Consider the following 27,692-nt stretch of genomic DNA (forward strand, 5'->3'; position numbering starts at 1 on the left):
CCTTGCTTGAGCAAGAATTTCTATATGCATGAGAAGCAGATGGTCAGGACCCAGAGATTGGAGCAGACCCTGACTTGATTTTGTGGGGGGATCTGCACTCCAAATGCACCCAGGAGGCAATGCACACGTTGTCTTCACTCCTTCCAATTACAAACCTGGCAAAAAAAGCCTCCCCAGGTACTAGAAGGAGGCCAAGATTAAAACCCCTCAGCGGGCACAAAGACAAAAAAGTCTCTTTTGGAAACCTGTCAGAGATGGGCCACGGTCCAGCCGTGTAATTTAGGAGATGATAGTCTGGTTCCCCTTTCTGCTGCACCAGATGCTTGGGAGACCCTGGTCAAGTCAAGTAGGGGTCTGTTCTTCAGTTCTCCACCTGAATGACGGGGACAAAAGCCCATGCCTTTCACAGTGAGAGCCACGCTGACAAACAGATTAAGGATTGTCTAGTGTTCAGAGGCAGTCGTGTGGAGGACACCTAGGACAGCATCCACTCAGGCTGGGAGAAGGGACTTCTGCAGTATCTATTTGGGATGCCCCCTCCCTGGAGTGTTTGAGGTCAGGCTGGATGGGGCTTCAAGCAACCTGATCTAGTGGAAGGTGTCCCTGCCCACAGCAAGGAGGCTGGACTAGATGATCTTCAAAGATCCCTTCCAACCCAGACCACTCTGCGACTCTATGATTTGTTTTTCAGTACAAGCTGAAGCATGAATTTAAATCAGTGGCATTAGATACGGCCCACCTTCATGATGCTTTAACAAGCCTTTTTTAGGGTAGTGAATTTGGCTGGGGGAAAGCTATTAGAGAGAACTGAAATAAAATTTCATCTTACAGCAAGACCAAGGCATTGCCAACCAAACACAGACCTTGGTCTCAACTCCAGATTTCCCACCTCTCACAACAGCCAGGCTCTAGGGAAGATCTCCAACCCCAAAGGGAAAGCTCCTCTCAGCAAGTCGGACCCTAGAGCTCAGCAGCGTTCTCTGGGCTGCATGTTCTTACTGGGATCGAGGAGCCCCTGCGCACCCCTACAGCCCTTCCCTGGGCAGGGAGCAGGTGCCAGGCACTGCTCACAGATGAAGTTGAAGCCCCTGAGGATCCTCCTGTGCGCCCCCTTCCCAGGGCAGAAACACTCTCCACCCACCGACGCCAAACGAAAGTCTCATGGCCAAATCCTTTGCTAATGCCACACGGCCAGCACACAAAACTGAGGTGGGGAGAGGAAAATAGGGCCCCACTTGTTGTCAAAGCTGGGCTCACTTCTACTACCCACCCCACCACTGCAGCCACACCGCTGGTGATTTCTGAAGCAAAAAGGTAGGACAGCTCTTTGGAGACAACTGTTCAAGCCATTCAAGTACTTGCACCAAATAGTTTTATGGCTAAACTTGGCAATCCCTCTGCCGAGCGTACAGTCAGCAGAAACATCTGCTGGCGTTACCTGCGCGCTGGCAAACCACCGTTCACCCGACAAGCAGCAATCACAAACCCTCCCAACATTTCACAGCAGCAGTGTGCTTTAAAGCATATGAGTACGTAGTTAAAAAAAAGTTAAATACAACAAAAACTATGAGACCTGATACTTTAAAGAATGCAAGTCTTGCAGGTGTTCCGTTAACCAGGTGAAAGCTGGTGTTTGGCGAGAGCCTTTTTTTGTGCGTACACGTGGGGTACAGCTCACATTGGGCGAAGGACGGATCTGGTCTAAGCCTGACAGTAGCACTGCAAAATCTGCTCCATGTATAATCAGGTAGAGTATCTGTGGGGAGGTAATTCCTGGGGCTACTGAGAGAAAGACCTTTTTGAGGCCTGGTTTCGTAGCAGCATTTAAGGTTAACTGGCACACAGAAGCAGTTTTCTTTCTACACGCCGGAGACAAAAAAAAACAGGAGAGGGAGGAAGGGAAGCGCATAGCCCCAAATTAGCTGACAGTGTTGCCGGGAGTACGCCAGAGGTGTGGCTTTTTTCCTTGTGATCCTTTTTAACTGTGCTACTAGGCAAACTGCAAGCTGCAGCAACAGGGCTGGGGAGTCCCACATCACGCTTCCTTATTCCTGCATTACTGATTAACCAGACGTAACCTGGTTCAGGATCCCCACCACAAAGCTTCCGTCACTGCAGCCACTCCCCAGTTGCCTGTAAGCCAAACATGCAGTCATTTACAGCTGTCTGAACCAGCATCCGTGTTTCTCTCCACATCTGCTGAGGCTGCGTAGGTGGCTTCCACACTGTGCCATATTCCGTAAGAAAAGTAGATGATAAAGCCTGCAGAAGCCAAGGGGAGAGGGCACCGTTAGCTCTGTAAGGAAACGGAAACTGCTACTAACACCCACCAAGACAGGTTACAGCAGGGGCAAGTCCAGCCATCCTGATATCTAGTTTCCAGCGGGCAGCTACTACCTTCCTTAGAAAAAAAGCCATTAACACAGACACCAGTCTTTAAAAGATGATCTACCCAGGCCCCAAACGGGGGGTCTGATTACAGTAAACCCCTCATGCTTTTCAGTGAGTTCACTGCAGTCCACTCTGAAGAGAGCTTTCTCTCTCTGTGTGCTACAGCCTCTGACTCAGTAAAAAACATCTACAACAGATACTAATCTTGTTTTTATCGTAACAAATTCCCTGGGCATTTCAGGCAATTAAGCCTTCTCCACATGGTTACTGGGAGCAGCTTGGGATGCAGCTCAGCTCCTTCAGCTCCAGAAGCACAAGCCCCACCACCTCAACTGCTGTTGAAGGCCAGCCAACAAGAAATGTTGCATGGTTTCTTGCTGGCAACAAGACGTTCATGGGTTGTTGTTTTGTCCTCACAGAGGCTTCGTGACCCTTGAATTTAAAACAAGGCTTGAGACACACTGCCTAAATGGCTTCAGTTAAGTCACCAAGGTTGCCCAAGGACAATGAGAGTGCAGAATCCCTCCCTGAAACACTACAATAAATTCATGGTTAACAAAATCTAGTAACTTTGAAAATAGCATTTTCTATTCTCTCAAACCCACCTATGAGCATCCAGACTGCAAAACGTATCCATGTGCCTAGGTCTAGCTGCATCATGAGGTAAACATTCACAAAAATACTCACAACAGGAAGAAGGGGCAAAAGAGGTACCTGAAAAAGAAAGAGGGATACATTACACCCATAGGGATGATTAACGGGCAGGCAAGAAACATTGCAACCCTTGTAAACGGGAAGTGACGGCTGTTACCGGCCCTTCAGCTGCCAGATCTGAGAAGTGGCAAGGTTAGACCAAAACGGAGGACATCAATCCACCATGGGAGAGGGATGTGAACAACGTTCTTCACCTGTTTTAGGAATGGTTGTCCTTGTTTTGTGGTCTGGAAGGAGGCAAGAGACAAGTTTTAGCAGCAGTACTAAATACTTGTGGGGGAAGGAAAGAAGAGGAAAACCAAGGACTGCATCATGACAGGCACCTACTGAAGACCAGAAGAAGGTAAGGGGAACATCAGAGGAGGGACCTGAGGAACTTCATTCAGCAGGTACCAAGGCAATTAAGCAATACAGAGCAAATTATCCCAGAGCAGAAGGAAAACAGGAAATACTGTAAGAGACGAGTGCAGCTGTACCAAGAATGTATTAATGATCTAAGATACAAAGAAGAATGAGACAGTAAAGCCAAAATACAAAAATCAGAATATAAAGAAATAGCACAGGCATGTAAAGACAAAATCAGAAAGGACGAATTATAACAATAGAAAGGTTTGTGAATATGGTGAAACCAAGAGGAAAGTGAACTTTACTCCTCAGGAAAAAAAAAAAAAGATTTACAAAAAGAAACAGGCTGAAATGTTGTAGGCCTTTCTTGATTTAAGCTTCACAACAAAAAATCATTTATCGTGAACAGCTGTTCACATCATTAGAGAAAGGAGATGGGCACACAAATTAGAAAATGGAAGAGTATCTTCCTAAATCAGGCTTTGTCAAGTCAGTAGGGACAAATGAAATTTCCCTAGGCGGGTGAGTTATATACCCAGAGATTGCAGAAGTCACCTCTGAACTATTAATAGGGATCCCTGAGAGCTCTTGGTAGACGAGTAAGGTCTCTAAAGACTGGAGAAAGGAGATGAATTATCTATTAAAAAGAAATACAGAAAAACAACTGGGGAACAAACCAGTCAGCCTTGGATTTCCACGAGACTTCGGAGAAAAATCACTAGACAGTCAGGTTGTAAATGTCTACAGGACAACAAGGAGATAAGAAACAGCCATTACAGATTTAGCAGTGACAGGTCTAATTTTTTTTCTTTCGGACAGGGTAGTGGCTGAGGGGAAAAAAAAGGAGGTAAAATACCCTAAGTGTAAGACAAACAGATCCCCTCAGAAGCAAGTTCAGAAAATACAGTCTAGATGACATTTCCTAAGTTTTCCGCTCATGGACATTTCTGTTTCCACTTCTGGGACCATAACCCCAAAATGAGCTGCAAACACTACCTTGGGCAACTCTGGCTGGATTAAATTATCACAATCAGAGAATTTACAGAAAAACTGCAACTGAAGGGCAATCAAAATGAGAGCAGTTTGGAGGATAGGATTAGAATTCAAAACTAATTTAATAAATTGGGGAAATAGCCTGAAAGCCTTGTTCCAGACCACAAAACATGACCTGCAGGATTATACTGGGGAAAAAAAAAAAATCCCAGTTCTTTCTTTAATACAGAAAGGATGGTGTGCTTGGACAGGGCAGGAAAATGACAGAGTTCTTCATACTTATGGCTGTTAAAGAGAGAATGGTCATCCCTTAGTCTCCATGGGGACTAAGTAGGACATGAAAGTACACTTTCTTAGATCCTTTTAGCAAGTACCGCTTTGATCCTCACACACAAACTTGTGTCTTGGGTTCTCTCTCCTTCTGTATTCATGATCTGACATGCCCCTTCAAAACCATTCCCTTTTCCTCTGATCTCTTGTCTCTTCCATATCCTACAGCCATTTGCTTTCAAAAGCATCCTGCCCTCCCCTTCTGGCCACCTCTCTGCACCAGGTTCTGGCATCCCAGCTTCTCCTGGACTCCAGCACCATTTACATTTCTTCCCAAGTCCTCTACTCCTGCCTGTGACCTGACGTGGCTTCCCCTCCTGATGGGTTCCTCCAATCTCTCAGCTAACCTCTTCAGCCCCTCTTTCTGTGCCAAATCTGCTTCTGCCCACGAGGCGTTGCTGGGCAGCAGGCTTGCCACAACGTTTCTTCTGCCGTGCCGCACTTTGCGGCAAAGCACCTACGCTGACATTTGAGGTTAGACCCCAAGAGGAAACCACACTCGGAGGCTGAGCTCGGCTGTGGTAGGACATCCCTTTACACAACGAGCGCAGGTTACGAGAGGTTACAGCCACACTGGCTACAGAGCTCAAGCCATCAGCTCTCCTGGCAGCCCTGCATGGAAAAGCTCGCATCATACCTACCTCCTCTGCATGTCCATTCGGCCAAGTACCCCCTCGCAGGGGGACAGGCCAACATGCACTTCCTCTTCCAACCACCTCCCAAACAGCTCTTCTCTAGCTACACTTCCCAGGACACGCACCTTAAAGGAGAGCTTGGTTTTGCTTTCAGGCTGTTTCCATATAATGAAGCTGACAGCAAGAACAAGGATGGCAGCAATAATCCATACAGACTTTATCAGAAGGCTTGGCTCAAGGGCAGTGAGGATACAGCTACCCACGATAAGGAAACCTGTGAACAGACACCAAAAGCTTACTAATTCTTTCTTTAGGAACAGGAAAAAAAAAAATACCAAAACCACAAGCAGGCAAAGCAGAATCTGAAAGCTCAGCAAACAAAACAGCAACACACAAAAAAGCTAACTGTAAGAGATATACCCTTCCCCCTATACACTCCCCACCCTCCATCCCTGGATCTCTTTTCAAGTCATAAATTTAATCTGTAGATCTTCAGTTATTTTGGCCATTTCGAAAGCTCATCAAAATTACAGTCAGGAGGTGAGCTGTCCCACCATGGTGAGTTCAAGGACCTACCAGCTGGCTCACTGGCCCAGAGCTGCACTGCCCGGTGCTTACCAATGATGAAAGTTGAAATGTTCACCACTGAGCCAGAGAATTTAGAAGGTTCTGAATTTGGGGGACACAGTACAGCTTTAAGGGAACACTTCTCCTCTTCCTCTGGCAAAAATCCAGCTTGTGACTCACTGGTGCTCACAGACTCATTATTATCTGTCTCCTCTGTTGTCCTAGCCATCTGGTATGCCAAATTAGGCTGTTCTGGCTGATACCTAGGAAAAGGGAAATGAAACAAAGAGCATATTAGCTTGGTGTAGGGTACTCTCTGTTTAAAAGCCATGGCTGCACCCCAGATCACTATAGCATCAGAACAGGCCCACATAATGCCTACAGCCTTCAGTTTCCGGGGTAAATCCAAGGAATAATTCATCACAATGTGAGCAAATGCGGTCAGCTATTATTATCTACACAAACCCTATCATCTGTGTCATCAAAACATGATCAAGTGATAGCAGTGAGGACCGGAGAAGCAAACGGCAGAGGGAAAGACAGACAGTTATAACTGGGCCATCGGGTTATCTGTGGCAGTCCAGCTCTTGTGTTTTGGCATGAAAGTGCCTGAGCTAACAGCTCAGCAGCTATCGCAGACCAGCAGCTGCTGACTGCACCCCACAGTTACATTCCCAGCACCCCATTCGTCTCCATCCCCATCATTTCTGCTCGTTTGTCTGCTGCCCCATAGGGAAGGAAGAGGCGAACAAAGAATGGTAATTTTTTTGTTGTATGTGTGGACAGTGCTTCATTCAACAGGTCTCTGATGTACAACCACGTGGATCTATTAAAAAAAAAAACCCTCTTCCAGCCTCAGCTCTCTTTTACAGAAGGTTTTGCCATTGACTTTCAACCACAAGCCTGACTAATGGAAAAGGCCATTTTGAATGACACCTTAAAATCACTCCTGTGCGGATGCGTTTGCAATGAGGGCATTTGTGAAACATTACCAGCTGAGAAATGCAGTGTTTTCCTCAATCCCTTGACTGTCAGGGGAGAATAGCAAAAGGAATGGGAAAACACACCTGATTAACACGTGGCTCAGAGGCTGCTGCCATTGGTGGAATTTTGGGGTTTATGATCACAGGGAGGTTTACACAGCACCGGGCCTGCTGGCACCAGACAGAGTTCAGCTTTCTCAAAGGAGGAAAAGGATTCTCACACAGGAGTTGGCCATGCTCACCGACAAGGCCTTAAACTAGGTTTGGAGGAGAAAGGGGATAAAAACAGGCCTAACGTTGGGGGGTGAAATCAATAGCCCAGCTCAAGTGCATCTACACCAATGCACGCAGCATGGGCAACAAACAGGAGGAGCTGGAAGCCATTGTGCAGCAGGACAGCTATGACTTAGTTGCCATCACAGGAACATTGTGAGATGATTCTCATGACTGGAGTGCTGCAATGGATGGCTATAAGATCTTCAGAAGGGACAGGCAAGGAAGGAGAGGTGATGGGGTGGCTTCACATGTTAGGGAGTGTTTCAATTGTGTAGAGCTCAACGATCGTGAGGACAAGGATGAGCGCGCTTATGGGTAAGGATGAAGGGGAAGGCCAACGAGGCAGATCTCCTGCTGGGAGTCTGTTACAGACCACCCAACCAGGATGAAGAGGCAGATGAAGCATTCTACAAGTAGCTGGCAGAAGTCTCACAATTGCTAGCCCTTGTTCTTGTGGGGGACTTCAAGTTTACCAGTCGTCTGCTGGAAATACAACACAGCAGAGAAGAAACAGTCCAGGACGTTCCTGGAGTGTGTGGAAGATAACTTCCTGGCACAGCTGGTAAGGGAACCTGCCAGGGGAGGTGCCTCACTTGACCTGCTGTTTACAAACAGAGAAGGACTGGTGGGAGATGTGCTGGTTGAAGGCTGTCTTGGGCTTAGCGACCATGAAATGATAAAAGTTCTCTATTCTTGATCAAGTAAGGAGGGCGGTCAGCAAAACCACAACCATGGAATTCTGGAGGGCTGACTGTGGCCTGTTCAGGACACTGGTCGAGAGAGCCCCTTGGGAGACAGTCCTGAAGGGCAAAGAAGTCCAGGAAGGTTGGACATTCTTCAAGAAAGAAGACTTAAAGGTGCAGGAGCAGGCTGTCCCCATGTGCCGTAAGACAAACTGGTGGTGAAGACGACTGGCCTGGCTGAACAGGGAACTTCAGCTGGAACTCAGGAAAAAGAGAGTTTACCACTTTTGGAAGAAGAGGCAGGCAACCCAAGGTGAGTACAGGGACCTCCTTAGGTCACACAGAGCAAAAATTAGAGAGGCAAAAGCTCAGCAAGAACTCAGTCTGGCCACTGTCATAATAGATAACAGAAAATGTTTTTACAAATACATTAACAACAAAAAGAGAGCCAAGGAGAATCTCCATCCTTTATTGGATGAAGGGGGAACATTGCCAGCAAGGATGAGGAAAAAGCTGAGGTACTTAACGCCTCCTTTACCTCAGACTTTAATAGTCAGACCAGTTATCCTAAAATTAATCAGGCCGTGAGCTGGAAGCCAGGGAGGGAGAGCAAAATAACCCCCCCATAATCCAGGAGGAAGCAGTTAATTACCTGCTGTGCCACCTGGACACTCACACATCTATGGGGCTGGATTGGATCCACCTGAGAGTACTGACGGAGCTGGCAGAGGAGCTGGCCAAACCACTCTCCATCATTTATCAGAAGTCCTGGTGAACAGCGGAGGTCCCAGATGACTGGAGGCTTTGCCTATGTGACGCCCACCTACAAGAAGGGCATGGAGCGGTTCATCTTGAGGGCACGGAGCGGTTCATCTTGAGGGCACTCACACCGCATGCACAGGACAAGCAGGGACTCAGGCCCAGCCAGCACGAGTTCATGAAAGGCAGGTCCTGCTTAACCAACCTGATCTCCTTCTGTGACCTAGTCAATGAGGGGAAGGCTGTGGATGTTCTACCTGGACTTCAGTAAAGCCTTTGACACCGTCTCCAACAGCATTCTCATAGGAAAGCTGGTGGTTCGTGGCCTAGATAGGTGCACTCTTCGCTGGGTTAGAAACTGGTCGGACAGCCAAGCACAGCGAGCGGTGATGAATGGAGTTAAATCCAGCTGGCAGCCAGCTGGTCACAAGCGGTGTCCCTCAGGGCTCAGTATTGGGACCGGTCTTGTTTAATATCTTTATCAACGATCTGGATGAGGGGATTGAGTGCTCTCAGTAAGGCTGCAGATGACACGAAATTGGGTGGGACTGTTGATCCGCTCGAGGGTAGATAGGCTCTGCAGAGGGATCTGGACTGATGGATTGATGGGCTGAGGCCAACTGTACGAGGTTTAGCAAGGCCAAGTGCCAAGTCCTGCATTTGGGTCACAACAACCCCAGGCAGCGCTACAGGCTTGAGGAGAACTGGCTGGAAAGCTGCCCGGTGGAAAAGGACCTGGGGGTGCTGGTCGACAGCTGGCTGAACGTGAGCTGGCAGTGTGCCCAGGTGGCCAAGAAGGCCAACAGCATCCTGGCCTGTATCAGCAATAGTGTGACCAGCAGGAGTAGGGAGGTGATGGTGCCCCTGTACTCAGCACTGGTGAGGCCGCACCTCAAATACTGTGTGCAGTTTTGGGCCCCTCACTACAAGACAGACATTAAGGTGTTGCAGCGTGTCCAGAGAAGGGCAACGAAGCTGGTGAAGGGTCTGGATAACAGGTCTTGTGAGGAGCGGCTGAGGGAACTGGGGTTGTTTGGTCTGGAGGAGACTGAGAGGAGACCTGATCGCTCTCTACAACTACCTGAAAGGAGGTTGTAGTGAGGTGGGGGTCAGTCTCTTCTCCCAAGTAACAAGCGATAGGACAAGAGGAAATGGCCGCAAGTTGTGGCAGGGGAGATTTAGTTGGGTATTAGGCAAAATGTCTTATGAAAGAGTGGTCAAGCATTGGAACAGGCTGCCCAGGCAAGTGGTGGAATCAGCATCCCTGGAGGTGTTCAAAAAACGTGTAGATCATAGAATTATAAGGTTGGACTAGACCTCTGAGATCATCAAGTCCAACCGTTGAGCTAATATAACCATGCCCACTAAACCATGTCCTAACTGCAGGTGTGTAGATTCTACAAGTTTCTGTGAAATCCTTGGCTCCAGCCACAGCAGGGTATTAGTGGTAGGACCTTATAGATTTGGAAACAATTCAGGTGCTACTTCATTAGGCAGCCAACGGGGCAGCCAAATCACTGCCCAGGCTGCTACAAGACAGGCTGTCAACTCTGCAAATCTACAATGGGGAAAATGCCATACAATGGGTACAGCAGCTTGCAAAAATAAATTAAGAAGTCATTTACAGCTGTACAGAGAAAAGGGGACTGGAAAATCAGAGGAAAAGTAAGGAAATCATCAAGGATTTTCAGCGGGCACGGTGGACAGCACAGGCACAGTATTACAGTACAGCACTGGTCCTTCACCTGCTGCCAGACAGTTTTTAGTTCAATGCATTTGCTGTGAGCTTGTAAAAAGCTTCCATCTGACTCTGAAAAAGTCAGTGAACACATAAAGGTATTTTTCAGTAACATGATCTTCTAAGTACAGTTCTCATGGGTAGAGTGCTGTTGTCTGTGAGGTGCCAAGCAACGAGACACTCTAATTTCAGCTCAGGTTAGGGAAGCTATGGAAGCTCAGCACTTCTAAAAGACACGCAGTAAGGCACTAATGCTGCAAACACATGCTCAGCTTTTTTCCTGCTGCTAGACTTTATCTTGAATCTCCTTTCAAAAGTAAGATGACCTGAAACTGTATCCCCCGTGGCAACAAGAGTGATGATGATACAGGCATCCAGGACCACCCATGTCTCATCCCTACCAGTTGGCCAGTCTCCCAGGGCACTGAGGGCTGACCACAGCAGGAGTGGCATGGACCAAAGGTTAGACAAGTTCAGAGGACCCCCTTGCAGATCCAACTAGCACAATCCCCCATGAGCTTAAAGAAACAAGTTCTTCACATGCTTATAGCTGGAAATGTTCACGGTTTTACCAGGTCCATGGGAACTATCAGGGCACCTCATTACTGTGTGGATTTCTGTATGTGTGTACATGAGAGGCTGCTTCTACACCCATACCTCAGTACCAACACGCAGGCTGCCACCAAGGAGTAAGCCAGGAGGGTCCCGATGGACATGAGATCCACAAGATCTTTCAAGTCGAAGAGGAAGGCCATAACAGCTGTAGGAGAGGAAGGTGAGACAGGGAAGGAAAATCAGTAACGCAGCAGAACGTGCACATCTCAGGAGTGTTAATGACAATGCAGCACACATGTGACTTGCTCAGGACTCAGCTGGGAAGCTCGAGCTGTCCCGAGACTGGGAGAGGCAGGACTTGGCACATGAGTACCCCCAAGGCTTGCAGGCTGTCCCAGCACAGCCTCACTGGCTGGAACCAGAGGAGCAATTTGCTACAGTAAATGCCAGCCAGTTTGTCTCATAGGGGAATGTTCACCCAACTACCAGCAATGACCAGGCGTTTAAGGCACAGCCTCGTTGCCGGAGACCCTGGCGCAAGCCGCAGCACCCCTGAGGCCACAATTATCTCCTGGAAGTAGGCAGAGGGCATGAAGGACAGACAGCACCTCACTCCAGTGTCTCAGCTCAGCTAAGGCAAAACCAGGCTCATACACACAACGGGACCAAGCATGGGACCATTTCATTTCACCCTCAGCAAGTCTGCTGACGACACCAACCTGTGTGGTGCGGTCGACATGCTGGAGGGAAGGGAGGCCATCCAGAGGGACCTTGAACGGCTGGAGAGGTGGGCCTGTGCAAACCTCATGAAGTTCAACAAGGCCAAGTGCAAGGTCCTGCGCCTGGGTTGGGGCAATCCCAAGCACAGATGCAGGCTGGGCAATAAGGGGATTGAGAGTAGCTCTGCAGAGAAGGACTTGGGGGTGCTGGGGGATGAAAAGCTGAATGAGCTGGCAACACAAGCTCGCAGCCCAGAAAGCAAATGATACCCTGAGCTGCATCAAGAGAAGCGTGACCAGCAGGTCAAGGGAGGTGATTCTCCCCCTCTACTCTGCTCTGGTGAGACCCCACCTGCAGTACTGTGTCGAGCTCTGAGGCCTCTGGCACAGGAAAGCCATGGACCTGCTCAAGTGAGTCCAGAGGAGGGCCACAAAGATGCTCAGGGGGCTGGAGCACCTCACCTGTGAGGACAGGCTGAGAGAGTTGGGGTTGTTCAGCCTGGAGAAGAGAAGACTCCAGGGAGACCTTATAGCGGCCTTCCAGCACTTAAAGGGGGCCTACAGGAAAGGTGGGGAGGGACTCTCGATCAGGGAGTGCAGTGATAGGACGAGGGGTAATGGCTTTAAACTGAAAGAGGGGAGATTTAGATTGGATGTTAGGAAGAAGTTCTTCACTGTGAGGGTGGTGAGACAATGGCACAGGTTGCCCAGAGAAACTGCGGCTGCCCCCTCCCTGGCAGTGTTCAAGGCCAGGCTGGATGGGGCTTTGAGCAACCTGGTCTGGTGGGAAGTGTCCCTGACCATGGCAGGGGCTTGGAACTAGATGATCTTTAAGGTCCCTTCCAACCCAAACCACTCTATGATCCTATGATCCTTCCCAGCGCAGCGCTGGGGGTGGCTCCAGTCCTCCATGGCAGCGGGGCTGTGCCGGGGCTGCTCCATGTGCATCCGCAGGTCAAACACGTGCTACAAATCCCTCCTGGAGACGAGCATGGCCCAGCTGCTGCGGGATGCAGAATGGCCTCCTCTAATAAATAAACCAGCACAGCCTCCCGCAGAAGAGTCACTTTATCTCTGCCTCCTCCCAAACTAGCAGGAGTAAATATGACCCAACATGACCACCATGTTATACCAATGGCTCATCCTGCATTTGCAGCAGCAGGTAAAGAGGAAGCAGCAAGGCTCTCCTCTTTGCAAGGCATCGTGAGGAAGGGGGTGGCTGCAAGAAGAGGGTAAAGCTGCTCATCCTTGCCATTGGGAGGTTTAATTCCCATATTCCTGGGGGCCGGGAGAGGGAAGGGGAGAACAGGATGGCTGCCAGCTGTGACTAACTGATTAACAAACGCCAGTGCCACAGGGACCATCTGCCTGTCTCCGGCTGCTCTGGCACCTTCTGCTGAGCCGCAACCCACAGGCAGTGCGCTGTCTTCAGCCAAGCCAGCCCAACAAACAAGGATGCTGGGGCACCGCTGGCTGCCACCTTGCAGGGGGTTAACTACTTTTAAGGCCAGCAGAGCACCCAGGGAGCAGGTGAAGGCAATTCTCAGCATGAGACAGGAATGGCAGCAATGAGCTCTGAGAAAGAGGGACCCATCCCTCCAGGGCATGCCCTGGAAACCCAAGGCACCCTCCGGGGGGGATGTCGTGCTGTGCAAGACATCCAATTAATAAGTGGGCTAGAGTCACATGGACTTATCTGCCCCAAGGACGACCTTATGTCTCCTTTCCACACGTTTGTGCAAGTCTTTGGATCTTACCTGCAACGGCCCCTGATGTCACTGTTGCAATTACTGGAGTTTTTCTCTTCTCGTTGACCTTAGCCAAAAATTTAAAGAGAAGTCCATCTTCTGCCATAGCATAAATTATTCGAGGCATTGGGAACATGGAGCCAAGGAGACTAAGGACACAGAAGAAGGAAATAGTCTACCTGTATCACCTCCTGCTGAGCACAGGCACACAAACAAAAGCAAGTTTATGGCAGTACAAACACAGAACAGGTGGCTTTTGTTCACTTCAGCTTCTCCTTGAGGGCTCCCTCTGCACACCTGTGTTACTGATAGCTGGCAACTGAGGTGCAGCTCTAAGATTTTTGGATACCCAAACTTAGAGCCACGGGGTGTGAAAATGGTCTGACTTTCAGGTAGCGTAAGAGATGCAACTTCTATGAGCCTCTAAGAGTTGCTCACCTAATTGAATGTGTTTAAGTTGATCTGAAACAACAGGCCTCCAGAGTGCAGGGGGTACAGGACATAGCCTGCCTCCAGCCTGCCCTGCCTTCCATCCAGATGGCTGTCCTGTAAGCAACCTGCAGACAGACGGCCCTGGACATGGTAAGCCCCATATGCTCCAGAAGATGCACCCTGCACCTCACACAAGTCTGCTCGCCACCCAGCAGGCTGGGATGTCTTGTGGGCAAATCATGCCTGCCCTGTGGAGTTGCTTCCATGACTTAGTCACTCAATCCAGATTTACATTCCAGAGATGCACCTGCTGTGTCTGCTGCTAAAATGGGAGTTTCTGAAGTGACACTGGTCACGTGCATCTCTGGAATCTATCACAGGGTGCAATCCTGGTCCTTTTGAAGTCAATAGCTCTGAATTTCAACCCTGATCCCAGCCCCCTTGACCCAGGGGAACACAATGAAGGCAAAGCCCTGACATGCACCATTTTTTAAAAGGAGCTGGAGATGCATGTTTGCCTTGAGAGATGCACAAAGGAAGAGCAGTGTCTCACCTCGTAGAAAGTGCACACAAGGAACCGACAGCTACTGCGTAATTGGCTCCATCCCAACCCACATATTTAAAGGCATTGGGTAAAGGGCTATTGGTATCCAGCTGGTAGTAAGGCATCATGAGCGTCAGGGCAGCTGACACACCAAAATAAGCCACGAAGCAGATGAGCAGAGATGCCACGATGCCAATAGGAATGGCCTTCTGAGGGTTTTTTACCTCCTCGCCTAGAAGAAAGAAATAGAAACATCAGCTAAACAACGAGCAAGAACTTTACCCCAACCTAGGGCACGCTAGCTGGGGCTTCCAAAGGCTTTGTGGGCAGTGAGGCGCTGTTTGACTATGATGCTGCTGATGGCCTGCCTCATCCACTTGGCATACCACAGCCTGTCTGCTCCCACTGCTGCTGCTGCTGTCGCTCCTGAGAAACATTTGTGGAGGTCTTGTAAACTCAGGCACAAAATGATCTGGATAAAAACCAGTCTTTTCCCCAAATAGGATTATTTTTACCTCCAATTAATGCTGCTATCCCACTGATGGTGCAGCCCCAAGTTCAATGATCACAAATGATGGGACAAGAAATTATTGTGCAGTTGTAGGGCTAATCCTTGGGTGACCATTTGAGTTAGCATCTCCCCCGGAACTACTACACAGTGAACGTGGCACCTTAGGTGCCCGGTTCCAGGGAAAGGCAGACTTTGCACAGCACCTGGAAATCACACGGATCTTTGAAAATCACTCTGAAAAAAAAAGGACTCCCTCTAGTTTTTTTTGAAAATTTTCGACAATGAAATTGGGACAAATGTGTTAAAAAAAAACCCTCAAAATTCAGGCACTGATTAACTGAGAAACAGCTTTGAGCCTTCCCTGTCCTGCAAAGCTGCTCTTCTTTGAAAGCAAGAGCTCCTGAGGTTTGGCACTTCAGGAGGATGAACTGATAAGCAGAGATCCATACACCTATAAGTTAAAGGCAGATGAATGTATATCTCCTTCAAGTAGAAACGCTAGGGCTGCCTGGAGCAATGGAGTCAGCACTTTTCAAACTCCTTGGAACAAGAGGGAGTACTGCTTTATCTGCCTTTGTGACAATCTCCTCCTCCCTCCAGCTTTGAAGCAACTCAGGTCTTGCCAAACGTGAAATTAAGGATAATCCTCCCTTTCTCCAGGGAATTAAGATTCTTCTTAACCAGAAGAAATACGACAGTGCTGATGCTTTCTCTCTCAGAAGTTCTCTGAACCTTTGGAGATAAAAACTTCTCCTGATTTTGAGTCACAGCTTAAGGCTGCAGATGACTCCCCAGAGGCTCCCCCTTTCTCTGGCTCTTTAAATACCAGTGGAGCTTCTTCATCTGAAGGCACTGAAAAACTCTACCCCAGAATAATCTGTTGATTAAAGCATCATCTGGAGTCAAAGGTTCAAACTTCACCAGTCATACAAGGCATCTGAACCTGGACCTTCCCTATTTTGCCTAACTGGTAAAGCTGGATGTGTTTTCTGTGGAGTCTGACCTGGTTAGTGTCATCAGTGACCATCCATGAGATTGGGCCCTGCAGGCAAAGAAAGAAAAAAGCTCGTTTTGTGGGTTATACAGTCTAGCTGCCTGCCAAAGCAGCTAGAAGTCAACATTCAAGCACCCAGGGACTTGGACATACTCAGCACTTTGACTATTAGGAGCAGCTGAGCCAAAAGTACATTTTGGGCTGAAGTTCAGAGGGATGATGAATGCAGTGACCTGATTTACTCATTATCTGTGCTGTGTAACATTACTGAAAGCTAATCTACCAGCCACCAGGTTCATAACTGGAATGAAAACATCTTCCCTCTTACCTGTAGTAGCGATACAGTCAAAGCCCACGAAAGCATAAAAACATGTGGCTGCCCCTGAGAGGACTCCTTTCCATCCATAGGGCATAAACCCTCCAACACCATAGAGCATTTCTTCATCTGTTTGACTAAAAAGCATGGCATTGGGTTAGAAGTCATCCTGCCTAGGTGGGAGTAACAAAACTATTCATATAGCTCATAACAAAATCCAAAGTTGGGGTTTGAAGGAACACGCTCTCCCTTTCATATGCTAGCATACAAATACCAGGCAAAATGCTAAGCCCTACCCACTGTTGAGCTTTGGATTGGCCTGCAACAGCCCAGGCAATGCACGGAATAAAAATGGTTCATTGTTTGTTCCTACCACCTGTTTTTTGGGGCAAATGAAAATGTCTGGGCTAAGACAGGGAGAAAATAGCATGAATATTAAAATTCCTCTCCTAATATTACTGCAGGTGTGTAGATACATGTATTCATTTAAAATAAGCTTTCGAAAAAGCACAACATGTAATTCTGAAAGCTGAAGACTGAGAAACATGTAAACCATCCACTTTTCACCTAAGATGGACTTTAGATAAAGTGCAGGTGAGTAGACATCAGAGAGCAATGGAGAGTGCCATGACTGTCTAAAATCCACACAATCCTCCATTCTCAATTTCAAAATTCCCTGTGCCAAGCTCATACCCAAGCCATGCTTGTGACCCTGAGGGATAAGAGGAGACTGCATCCCTGATGCACCAAATGCTTTGCTAAGCCTCATCTAAAGGTCACTAAAGTAAACAAAGACACGCATACTGATCCCAGTGTACTCTGGATCAGGACCCCAGATCCATGTGTGCGTTGAGTCACCCTTCAGTTCAAGTGACTTAGGTAACTTTTTTAGGGAAAAGCCTTTTTAAAGATGAATTAAGGCAATTAAATTAAAGTAAATCCCAAATCTGCAAGTCTTATCAGGTGTAAGCATCTGAACTCTCTCGTAGAAGCTCTGTTGAGACTTAGATGAAAACTGGCCTGTTATTTGCAGAAATAGCACAGCCCAAATGTGGATTACTCTGCAAAGAACGATAAAGTAAAGTAAACCCCAGACAGATTTTACAAAAATAGTAAGTGCTACGGGTCAAAGAGCTACAGTTACACTTTGAAGCTATTGCACTAATTGCTCCTTGCATGGGAATAGCAGTAGGGAAGGAAGGGGGACCCTTCCTATGGAAGCAATTTGTTCACAGCAGACTGAATTTTGCAGAGACGTTCAATAAGTGGCTTGTACACAAGCCAGACTTGACCCATGCAACATTTATGAATCTCTCCAGTTTTTGCCAAACTGTGCGTCCTTGCAGGCCAGCAGAAAGCGTTTAGAGAGCAAGCCAGGACTGAGTTAATGTACATGGAAATATTTCAAGGCCCTCATTCTGTGTTATACAGTCTCAAGCAAAAATAAACAACTTTGTATCACTGGCAACCCTTGTAAGCATCTTAATTTTGATCCTGTATAGGAAGTCAGGATTTTGGCCAAGTAGCAAAATGTCATTAAAAACAGATTCATGCTATGCTTGCTGCAACACATTAATACAAGCTGCAAGTTGCCTTTATTTTACTGAGGCACTTGGGACAAGGTCTCCAAAAGGTACAACGGTGCCTCAAGGATACTGTCAAAGTGTCCAAAGAAACTACAGAGCTATGCTTGGTCATGGCTTCACACAGGCACCAGAGCCAGCCTGGTGTACCCTTGAGTAGGTTGTCTAAAAAGCTCTTTTCTCCCAAATTTGGATGCCAGATTGGTCATGAGGCTGAAATTGGTCAGTTCTGCAGCAGGGCCCACATTGACACAGCTTACCTCCTACCAGTTTCAGCCTGTTAGCACAGCCTGCTTTCAGCACACACCCACTGAAATCAGCTTTGCCTCCAAGGCATTTGGCAAAGGAGGGAGCCACCCCATTCACTGGTTTTCTAAATCACTCCACAAGCCCCCCTAAAAATTTGCCATTGAAAATGCATCAATTTCAGACCTGAGAAGGAAAGATCCAACCTACTTGTCTCTGTAAATGCTGTGGTTGGTGACGTAAATGTTCTGCTCAGTCAGCTGCCAGTTTTTAATAGACCCTTTCACAAAGCCGGAGACCATGACAAAGCCGAGGACGAGGATGTTGATGCAGGTGAACACTTTGTTCACCAGGGCAGATTCCTTCACACCAAAAATTAAAAGCCCTGGGGAAAAAATGGCGGACAGGCAGTCAGGTACTTCATCACCAGCAGCAGGCACTGGGGACTTGCAGAGGTAGCTCAGCTCTGTTCATGCTGTGCTCTGCCCAACTTATCACACCTCATTTATCCACAAAGCCAAGTAGGTCAGGTAGGTCAGGATTAACTCACCCAGGAGGACAAGGACTCCAGCCCAGACATTACTACTTTGGGAAGCGACACACCTTCCCACCCAGCATGCCCATTTGGCACGTGCTCCTGGTAAAGTGCTTTGCTAACATAGCTAAGCTGCTTCCAGCGCTTTCAACGCCAGTTCTGGCCACCTCATGGCACTATGCTGTGCCACCTAGATACAGCCTCAAACTCCACTCAGAGACCTGGAGAAAGCACCCCAGGTGGTTTTACATAAAGGGACATTGTCTTAGAGGTCTTGGCCACATGCAGAAGTTATGAACAACATTCAACTTTCCTTAGAAGCAGGGGAAAATATGAGCAGGGACCGAATCCAGGAAGACAGCTACTTCTAGTGCTGAAGACACAAAAGAAGGTGGCACCTTGGGAATCCTGCTCCCATTTAAATCAGCAGGAGCTTTGCCAGTGAGTTCAGCAAAAGCAGGATTTCAGCCTGTAGTCTTAAGAGCATCCATCTGAAGAAGAGCACGTTTACAGGCTTTGGCAACCAGCATCTCACTGAGGCACAGCTTGGCTTCTCAGAACGACAAGCTCTGGTAACTTGTATTTGCTCTTCAGGTGCCTGATTTTCAAGAACCCAAAGCTTTAACCCAAATCTAAGAAGGCGTCTGAGGGAGAAGATAAAAAAAAAACTTCACACAGGCCTGAGGGAACAGAAGCACAACACAGTGTCCTTATTGCTAGTCCAAGGCACTTCAAGGAGTAGGGAGAATCCCGTGCACTCAACTTTCCTTCTTTGAAAAGAGGAAATAAGATGAGACAGCTTCATCAGGGGAGCATTTAATAAAACTGCGTACTTGTCCAAGAAAACCTGTAAGGTAGCTTGTAGAAATCTGAAGCTCAAGACAGTGCAAGCAGAAATAAACTTGCAGTGCTTATATTTGGGGCTCAAGCTGCTCATCCAGCAGCTTTTTGTAGAAAACAATGGTTTGCATTTTTTATTAAAATCCAGGGAATTTGCTCCATGCAGGGGAATAAAGCCATTAGTAATTTGTATAATTTGCGCCTCGGTAATGCTAAAGTGAGGAGTCCCAAACTGTATCTGAGGTGAAACACCAGATTCTAATTTGAAACTAGAGTAATTCCTATTACATAAAAACGAACAAAGAGCAAAATCCCATTCAGATACAGTGTGGCTGCTATTGACTTCAGCAGTCCTCGATATAGGCTTAGATGCAAATGCAAACCCAGATGGCAAAGCATCCCTTGCTTATGAAGCCTGTCCCCATGAGCACAGTTCACATTCTGAGACAGTCAGATCAGAGTGTGAAATGTCGGGATAACGTTGTTAGGGTGATACTGCCACTTCTACGTTCTGGAAACCAGACAGAGGTATGCGAGAAGAACAAATTTTTAGATTTGCCTAAATTTGGCTATGCTTTGCAAGATCCAGTTGGAGCAGAGGTAAGAGTTCAGAATAATTTTAATTTTGCAAATTTTCAAGTCTTTTTCAAATTCTCATCAAAGCCGTGGCAGTTTTTCAGAAAAAAAAGAGGACCTGATAGTTTATCGCAGATTTATTTATCCGGAGTCTTGCATTCACTGCTGCAAGCTGAAGCCCATATGTATTTAAAAATAAAAAAACAACCAAAACAGTAGTACCTGATGTTGTTACTATGTCCTGTATTTTTTTCCTCACTTTCCTGGCTCAAGGCACAGAAAACTGGCAGATTATCAAAGGGGGAATAAGGTTGGTAGAGCAACAGAATGAAATTATTGTATATAATAGGATTTGTGGAGGGAAGTATTAAACTTCCATACCTGATTGAGGATAACAAATCATCTTTTCTTTTCTTCCTTATATAAAATTTGACTGAAGATTTTTAAAGTGGCTCAAAAAATATCAAGAATGCTCCCCTCTAATTAAAAACTTTCTAAACAGGCTATGCCCCATGCTAACTCCACAGCAGCTATATAGGTCAATCCAACACTTGGAGAAAAGAAAGAGCCTTTAATATGTTGTCCAAAATAAATCAGGACTTTGTGCCTATTCCAAAAGCAAACAATGAAATTACAGAAGAAGGAGGTCTAAGAGTCATAAACCTCTCCAAGGTTTTACCTGTTAGGATGATGATTATCACCACGGCAAAGATGTCTGGGTATTTTGCTAGCACTCCAGGTGCATCCATCGTCATGTATTTCCTACAAAATTCTTCAATGTGGTTGCCTATGATTTCATCAAACGTCGCGCTCCAGGCTCTGGCCACACTCGATGTTCCTGCCAGAGGACAGAAAGGATGCAGATCACCCTTCATGTCTGGCACACGTTCCAAACACGGGGCACCCTGCAGGGCTCTTGGCCATGGCGGGCCTCAAAGCAACCTTGCATGGTCTCCCTGGGAGCTGGGAGCAGCTATTCCTCTGCAGGTCCAGCCTGCAGCCTGTATCCATGCCTGGCATCTGCGTTGATGGTAACACACACGCAGCTGGTGGGGCTCAGACTCCTACTCAGCTGACAAGATTAAAAAAATCCTTATAGTGGTTTGGCTGCTTAGTAAATACTGACTTTGCCTTAAGACTCAGCCTAGACTGACTTTTTCCTTATGCCCCCAGCAACCTGAACTTCCCCCAAACCTGGTGATTTCTGCTACTAGAGAGGTCTGAGTATCTTCTCATACCAGCAGAAATCCCTGGCAGCCCCAGCCAGGCGACCACCGCCCAGGCAGAGGGACCTTACAGAAGCCAGACAGCCTCTGGCAGCAGAGCCTGGACCACAACACTCATCCAGTCCTGCAAGCACTGCACTCCAGCAACGTGCAGGTCTTCTCCAACCTCTGGTGCTAGAGCACCTGAGTGGGATAAAGACTCAGATATAAATTATAGGTTATCTAAGCATAAGTCAGCTTACTGCAGGATGCTGGTGATGATTCCAGCAAGTGGCATGACTCCCGCCTGCACAAAGTGCTTAGACTTCCCCCTCTGGGGCCGCTGTTTGCTGCGGTTCCCGAGAGCACCAAACCATGCACAGCTTGCTGGGGTGAGGACTGAACCTGGGGACCAGGTCCAGGACATTGTCTGGGCCAGAAGAGTCCTTGCAGAGAACTGAAACAGTAACAATGAAAAGCTACCATCAGACAGCGACAGCATTGTGTAAAATAAGTAGGTTTGGGTAACAGCCAACTTCTCCCTCTCCTGCATTGAAGTGGCTGTCATTATACTCCCGATGTCTTATAAAGTACACTAAATATAACAGCATCTAATTGCATGATATAATTATTACTGTACCTAATTACCTAGTTAAAAAAAGAGGTTAGTTTGGTTTTGGTTTGCAGAGCAGTTCCTCAGAGGACGCCGTCAGGGGCCCCCTTCTACCTAGAACAGTTTGTCCTGACACACGCACCTGCAGGCGGGTGTTCAGGTCCCAGCTCCGGCACCTGCAATCGTATCATGCAACGTCTATGCTCCCCTACAGCTAAATCCTCTGCAGCAGCGGCGGGCAGCACCTGCAGCAAAGCTGGGAACACTTACCACCCCAATTCGGCTTTGCAACACTGCAAAACAAGCTGCAGAACAGACCTGATTTGAGACGCTTCTGTTCCGGTCCTGGACACCTTCTTCCTTCTGCCTAGACCACAACTGATGAGTTGCATTCCAATTTTTTCTTGTCACCAGTCTCCAAGACCCCACATCAGTCTTCCCCTGAGCCAAGTCACTTCAATTAATTACAAGCTATTGGCCACTCATCCAGGGACCCCAGGATTTCTTTTTCCACCCCCATAACACTTTCTGAACAGATGTCCAGAAACCTGAGTGTGAAAACACCAAGGTGGCCAAGCCCCTTATAGATGCAAGCTCCCACCACCCTGTCTGTTTTTGGTGGCACTGCACAGCATTTTCTGCAGCATGACTGAGAAAAAAACCTGGCTTTCTGCCCCTCTCAAGCCCCAGCTCTGAACTGCAGCATGTACCTGCCAACACATCTTTTTTGTCCACACCCTCGAAGCTGCTGGGAGTTGTCCTGGCTCACAAGAGGGGCAATTAGCACAGGGAGAAGCTGAGTAAGATAAAGATACCTGTTACAGCCAATATCCTCCTCCAGTTGTTTTTCCTGCTTAGCTACCCTTCCTCTCAAATTACGAGGAAGCCAGTTGCAAGCACGCTTTTCTGTCACAGGACTGCATTAAAGTTGTGTTTGAACACATTCACGGACAGTATCTTCTTATTTTTTACTGAATTTTCTGCCTTGTGATAATACACTGAGCAGCCAAAAACTGAGGCAGTGGTTCAAAAACCATTATGAGAGGACAAAAAAAGGAATCTCAGAAATACCAGCCTCAGCCCAGATTCTGGGAGCGTAACATTCAGTATACAAATCTTCTCATCGTACATTTGCAGAATCAGGTTTTGGGACAGCATCCACAGCTATGGCAGTCATTTTTGTGGTTCGGTATCATGGTGGGAAGGGCCACATAACTAGATGAGAAGCATGGAGGAGACAATTTATCGCTACCTTTCTGGAACAGAAGATAAATCACCAAGAAGCCTGTTCAATTTTTCTACATTGTAGCCTAAGCAGAGTCCATTTCAGAATTCCGAAGGAAATCATATGCTTACTTTTTTTAAAAACTATTTTTATCCCCTCCTTGCAGTGAGCCTGATTCATAGAAGAACCACAGGACTCGGATTTCCTAAGGAGAGGAGTTTAATTGACCCTGGCTTTTCATCCTCTCATTTCTTATTTAAAAAAAAATTAAAAAAAAAAAAAAGAGGAGGAGGAAAAGGTTTCAGATAGCACACAGAGCAGAGTCAGCAGGATCTCAGACAAGAAGCTGCTACATCACTGTATCGTTCTTGATATCTCAGCCTCCCCAGCACTATAGGAACTAATCTCCAAGATAACACACATCCGGTAAAATGCATTTTAAAAAACCCACTTCCCTTTAATAAGTTAGCATAACATTGGTTTTTATTTGAACTAATAAGTCTTCAGTCTCAACTGGCAAGTTGGTTGCAGCCTTAATTACAGGCATGATGACAAGGAGCGTGCCCAGAATGTGTTTGAAGAGACACGAATCCTTAATTAGCAAAGTGTGGCTTAGTTTTAATATATCAGCTGAGTTGTACACTGCATGCTCTCAGCTTGATCCAAGGCCTCTCCTAGTGGGAGTCAAGGGCTCAGAAGGGATTTAGTTTGGACGTTTCAGAGACTGTGGTCCTGCAGATCATCCTACGCTTAATCTTGCAGCCATTCTAACACAAAACTCTCATCTCCAGGTACTTTAAACAGATCTCAAAGTGACCAGGAATTAATCCTTGATCAGCCAGGAGTACAGATGCTGCTGTGTAAAAGCATCCTTCTGGCAGTGGCTTCCTTCTCAGCGGAAGGGACATGCTTTTGCTCCCTGGCAAGTATGCAGCGGCCAGGGGATGCCAAAGGGATGCCAGTGGAGTTCAGAGGAAGTTGCAGCAGCCAGGGGATGCCAAAAGGATGCCAGTGGAGTTCAGAGGAAGTCGCAGCAGCAATAATCCAGCTTCAGAACAAACTCTCATCCCAGAGCACACCACTCACCTCTCTGACTGACAGGAGACACAACAACACACCCCGCAGATGAGTCCTGAAGTCCTCCGTGAGTGCAAGAGCGCAGTGCCTATTTTGTAACAGTAACGTAGGCACCCAAACAAGGCTGATCTTACAAACTAGGCTGCCATCCTGGACTAAAGCTAGGCTCTTGCAGCGTACCCACCATACTTACCGATAACATAGGAGAGGATTAAATTCCACCCTGTGATGAAGGCCCACAGCTCGCCCACAGTTACGTAGCTGTAGAGATAAGCTGATCCCGTCTTAGGAACTCGAGCTCCAAATTCTCCGTAGCAGAGCCCAGCTAGGACTGAAGCCAAAGCAGCAATCAAGAAAGAGATAACGATCGCAGGTCCTGCGTTTTCCCGTGCCACGGCTCCAGCCAGTACATAGACACCTGCACCCAAAGTGCTGCCTACACCCAGAGCCACTAAGTCAAATGTGTTGAGGCATCGTGAGAGCCGACTCTCTTCTCGAGTGCAGTCCACATTTTTCCGACGAAGAAGCTGGTTTCCAAAATTGATAATTTTCTGACACTCCATCTTCGTATTTGGGCCTGTAAGAAAGATGCTGCCATCATTATCTGGACAAGGGTACACTGCCCGAAACAGCATCACTGCATAGGTACACTGCTACAGCTCTGTTACATCTCAACAAATGCATCTTCCCACTTTCCACCTTTTTACACGGCAAAATGTCTCCTTCAGCATTTTACCTAGGCTTAGTACAGGGAATTAAAACAGACAAAACCAAAGCATTTTCTGCTTCCCACTCCCAGTCACACTGCAAACCCTGCGCAATCCCGGGAGAGACGCAGCACTCTACCCCAGCTCCCACCCCACTCCACAACCACCCAGTCCACAGACAAGTGGGCAAGCCAAAATGCAAAGCCCATCTTTCAGATTTCAGAGCAGTTTTCCTGGGCTGGGATTTAAAAGAAGACAGACACATATAGAGAGAGACATACTTCTATATATTTTTTAAGTCTCAGGGTGAACTAAGTAGTGAGTATTACACCCCAGAATAAGGCACCACACATGCTTCTGTCCCTAGTGCACAACCACCATTTGCAGTCAAACAGACCCCACTGGGACATTTGCCTTCTCTAAGCTCCAGCCACAGGCTGGAGACTGAAACAGATATAATTTAGGAAAAAGGACATGCAGAACTGAGTTTTATTAACGTGGTGACGCTGAGGCAAAGGCTTAAGCTATTTCGCATTTGCAACAACTGAAGGGAGAGCACAGTGGGGCTCTTTGGCTTTCCCTGTCCCACCCAGGACAGAACCATGGCAGGACAGGGCCATTTAATGAAACCATGGGACAGAGTTTCCAGCTACTGTCCCACTTCAGCAACTGCACTATCTCTGTGTATGGACCTGCTGGCACAGCCAAATAGTGGCGTGCAGCAGTTTCACCGTGTGAGCAGTTCAGGTGCAGCTTCCCTGCTTGGGGCTTTATGATGGGATTAACAGCAGGGTAAAGCAAATCCCTCTCTGAGGATGGAAATCCTTCCACAGTTTCTCGTCCCATGACAGACATATATCTTGCAGTGCGCTACACCATGGGAAGGATTTTGCTATGCAACCCATCAAGCCTGCAAATTTGACCATCTGTATAGGCGTCCACCCGACACAGACAGTAACAGCACTTACTAAAAGCTACAATCGGTCAAACCACACAGCCAGCAGTGGGGTCAGCTCCTTGAGGACATGTGTGGAACCAGTGCCATGAGGGAAGCTGTCCTTTCAAGATTTATGACCTTGACACAGCCCGAGTATGGAAGTTTTGCCTTACTCTTTCTGAAAATAATTAAGTACATTGCTTCAAAATTGTCCTTGCCTGTAGAGAGTGGCTAGAGAGCTCCTCCTCATAACAGTACCTAAATCCAAAAAAGCATCTTGCTTTTTACACCACCAAGTCGAGCCCCAGCTGTCACAGGCAACCATGGCACAACATCAGGCCTTCCCTTAAAAATTTCTAGGTGCCTTATCTCCACTGTTGGAAAGCTCCACGAACAACCCTCTATTCTCCAGCCAAAATGCTTTGGTAGGCAGTGTTCAGTCACACGCTTTTGTGCCAAGAATGGCCTTTCACCACTCGGGTGGTTACCCCAGTGTACCATTGCAGATCAGTCACAACCTCTCAGCCTTCCTTTTGCAAACGTAAGTGATCCAAGCCCCAGAGACATGGGCAGTCCCTTGCTCTGCCTGGAACTGTTCACCTCTGAACCACCCTCTGAGCAGCAGTATATCCCATTAGCACCCTTGTTGCATCAAGAGGAACCACCATAAGAAGCAACAGATGCATCCCAAGAGCAATCACTAAGAACTCCAGTGGCCATCTCCTCTACCAGTGTCTGTTTTGGTCTCCCAGTCCCTGACTTCTCACTAAAAAGTCCCTTTTGCACTCTGCCAGTTTCCTACTAGTTCTCATCTTAAACAACTTCTGGCGCGGCACCACATCAAAAGCTCTACTCAAGTCAAAATAAAGGACAGCTATCATTCTTCTATTTAACCTTAGAAGTAAAAAAACCCAATCAAACAAAAAAAAACCTCCTCCACCTTTCTGTGTCTCTTATCAAATAAAACTGTCAGGTGAATCTGCCAGTCTCTCACAGGTAAACTCATTTATCTCTTTGCCCTTCTCCAGTCAATAGGCACCACCTCCTACTGTGACAGAGGCTTCACTTTGCTGGTTCACACCATTTTCATGCCCTGGTTCTTTCTGATTACCCATCCCTGACCCTCCTCAGGGCTGCTCCCACTGGCTGTAGCCATTTTCTTCAGCCCACTCTGCCATCCCACCTTCATCCCAGCATCATCGTCCTCATTCAGAATTTGGCAGTCGGATAACATGATGCTCTCCACAGCTAGGATGTTTCTGTAGGATCTGCTGGTTTACTCCTAATTCATATACACAGAAAACACACTCAAATAAAGCAGTGTTGAGGAAGCTATAACAAGGTATATTCTTCACCTTGAATGGGCTTCCAGCGGAGGAAGTCCAACACTTGTGATGAGCACCAAGAAGCTCTGAACATCCCTACAGAGCCACACTCCAACCAAAGACGACGGTCAGCCTAAGCCAGAGTCAACAGAACTGGTACTGACAACAACCTACCATGCTTCTACAAACAGATTTGGCTCCAGACACCAAAATCACTACTATAAAACCTGCATTTAATGGCCATTATCATTTCTGTTTTGAGCATGACTACTCTAAAAGTGAATGTCCCCGTTGCCCCATTCACCACTTTGGTTCATACTGCAGAGAGCTTGTGAAGTGCACAAACCTGACGCTACTGGGGTGACCCTAAACCTGAGGATGCTGCAGGGGCATACATAACATACTCCAACACCTGACAGGTGCTCAGCCTGCAGGAACAGTTACTCCAGGATAACCTCCCCTGCAAGATGTGTTGCACAGACATTACATTCTCAGCAGCAACTGCTTTGCTCTGCAAATCTACAGGCTGCGTTACTCGCTCACATGGACACAGCCTACAAGGATGAACATCATCTTCCAACTCTGGCTGC

The 27,692-nt window shown here is 47.3% G+C and overlaps 1 protein-coding gene across 1 annotated transcript; it reads right to left on the reverse strand.

Annotated features, from left to right (window-relative positions):
- Nucleotides 1–1,589: 1,589 nt before the first annotated feature.
- On the reverse strand, nucleotides 1,590–24,710 carry SLC7A1 (solute carrier family 7 member 1). Its single transcript, XM_086476324.1, has 11 exons — nucleotides 24,327–24,710; nucleotides 20,693–20,851; nucleotides 18,273–18,447; nucleotides 16,246–16,370; nucleotides 14,422–14,644; nucleotides 13,446–13,585; nucleotides 11,072–11,174; nucleotides 6,027–6,238; nucleotides 5,534–5,682; nucleotides 2,997–3,105; nucleotides 1,590–2,262 (listed from the first exon to the last, which is right to left on the reverse strand). Exons 1-11 carry the CDS (start codon nucleotides 24,694–24,696, stop codon nucleotides 2,153–2,155), a joined length of 1,875 nt encoding a protein of 624 aa, XP_086332450.1. The 5' UTR covers nucleotides 24,697–24,710; the 3' UTR covers nucleotides 1,590–2,152.
- Nucleotides 24,711–27,692: the final 2,982 nt, after the last annotated feature.

This window comes from Leptosomus discolor, chromosome 1 (genome assembly GCF_034619465.1).
Source record: "Leptosomus discolor isolate bLepDis1 chromosome 1, bLepDis1.hap2, whole genome shotgun sequence".
Lineage (NCBI taxonomy): Eukaryota > Metazoa > Chordata > Aves > Leptosomiformes > Leptosomidae > Leptosomus > Leptosomus discolor.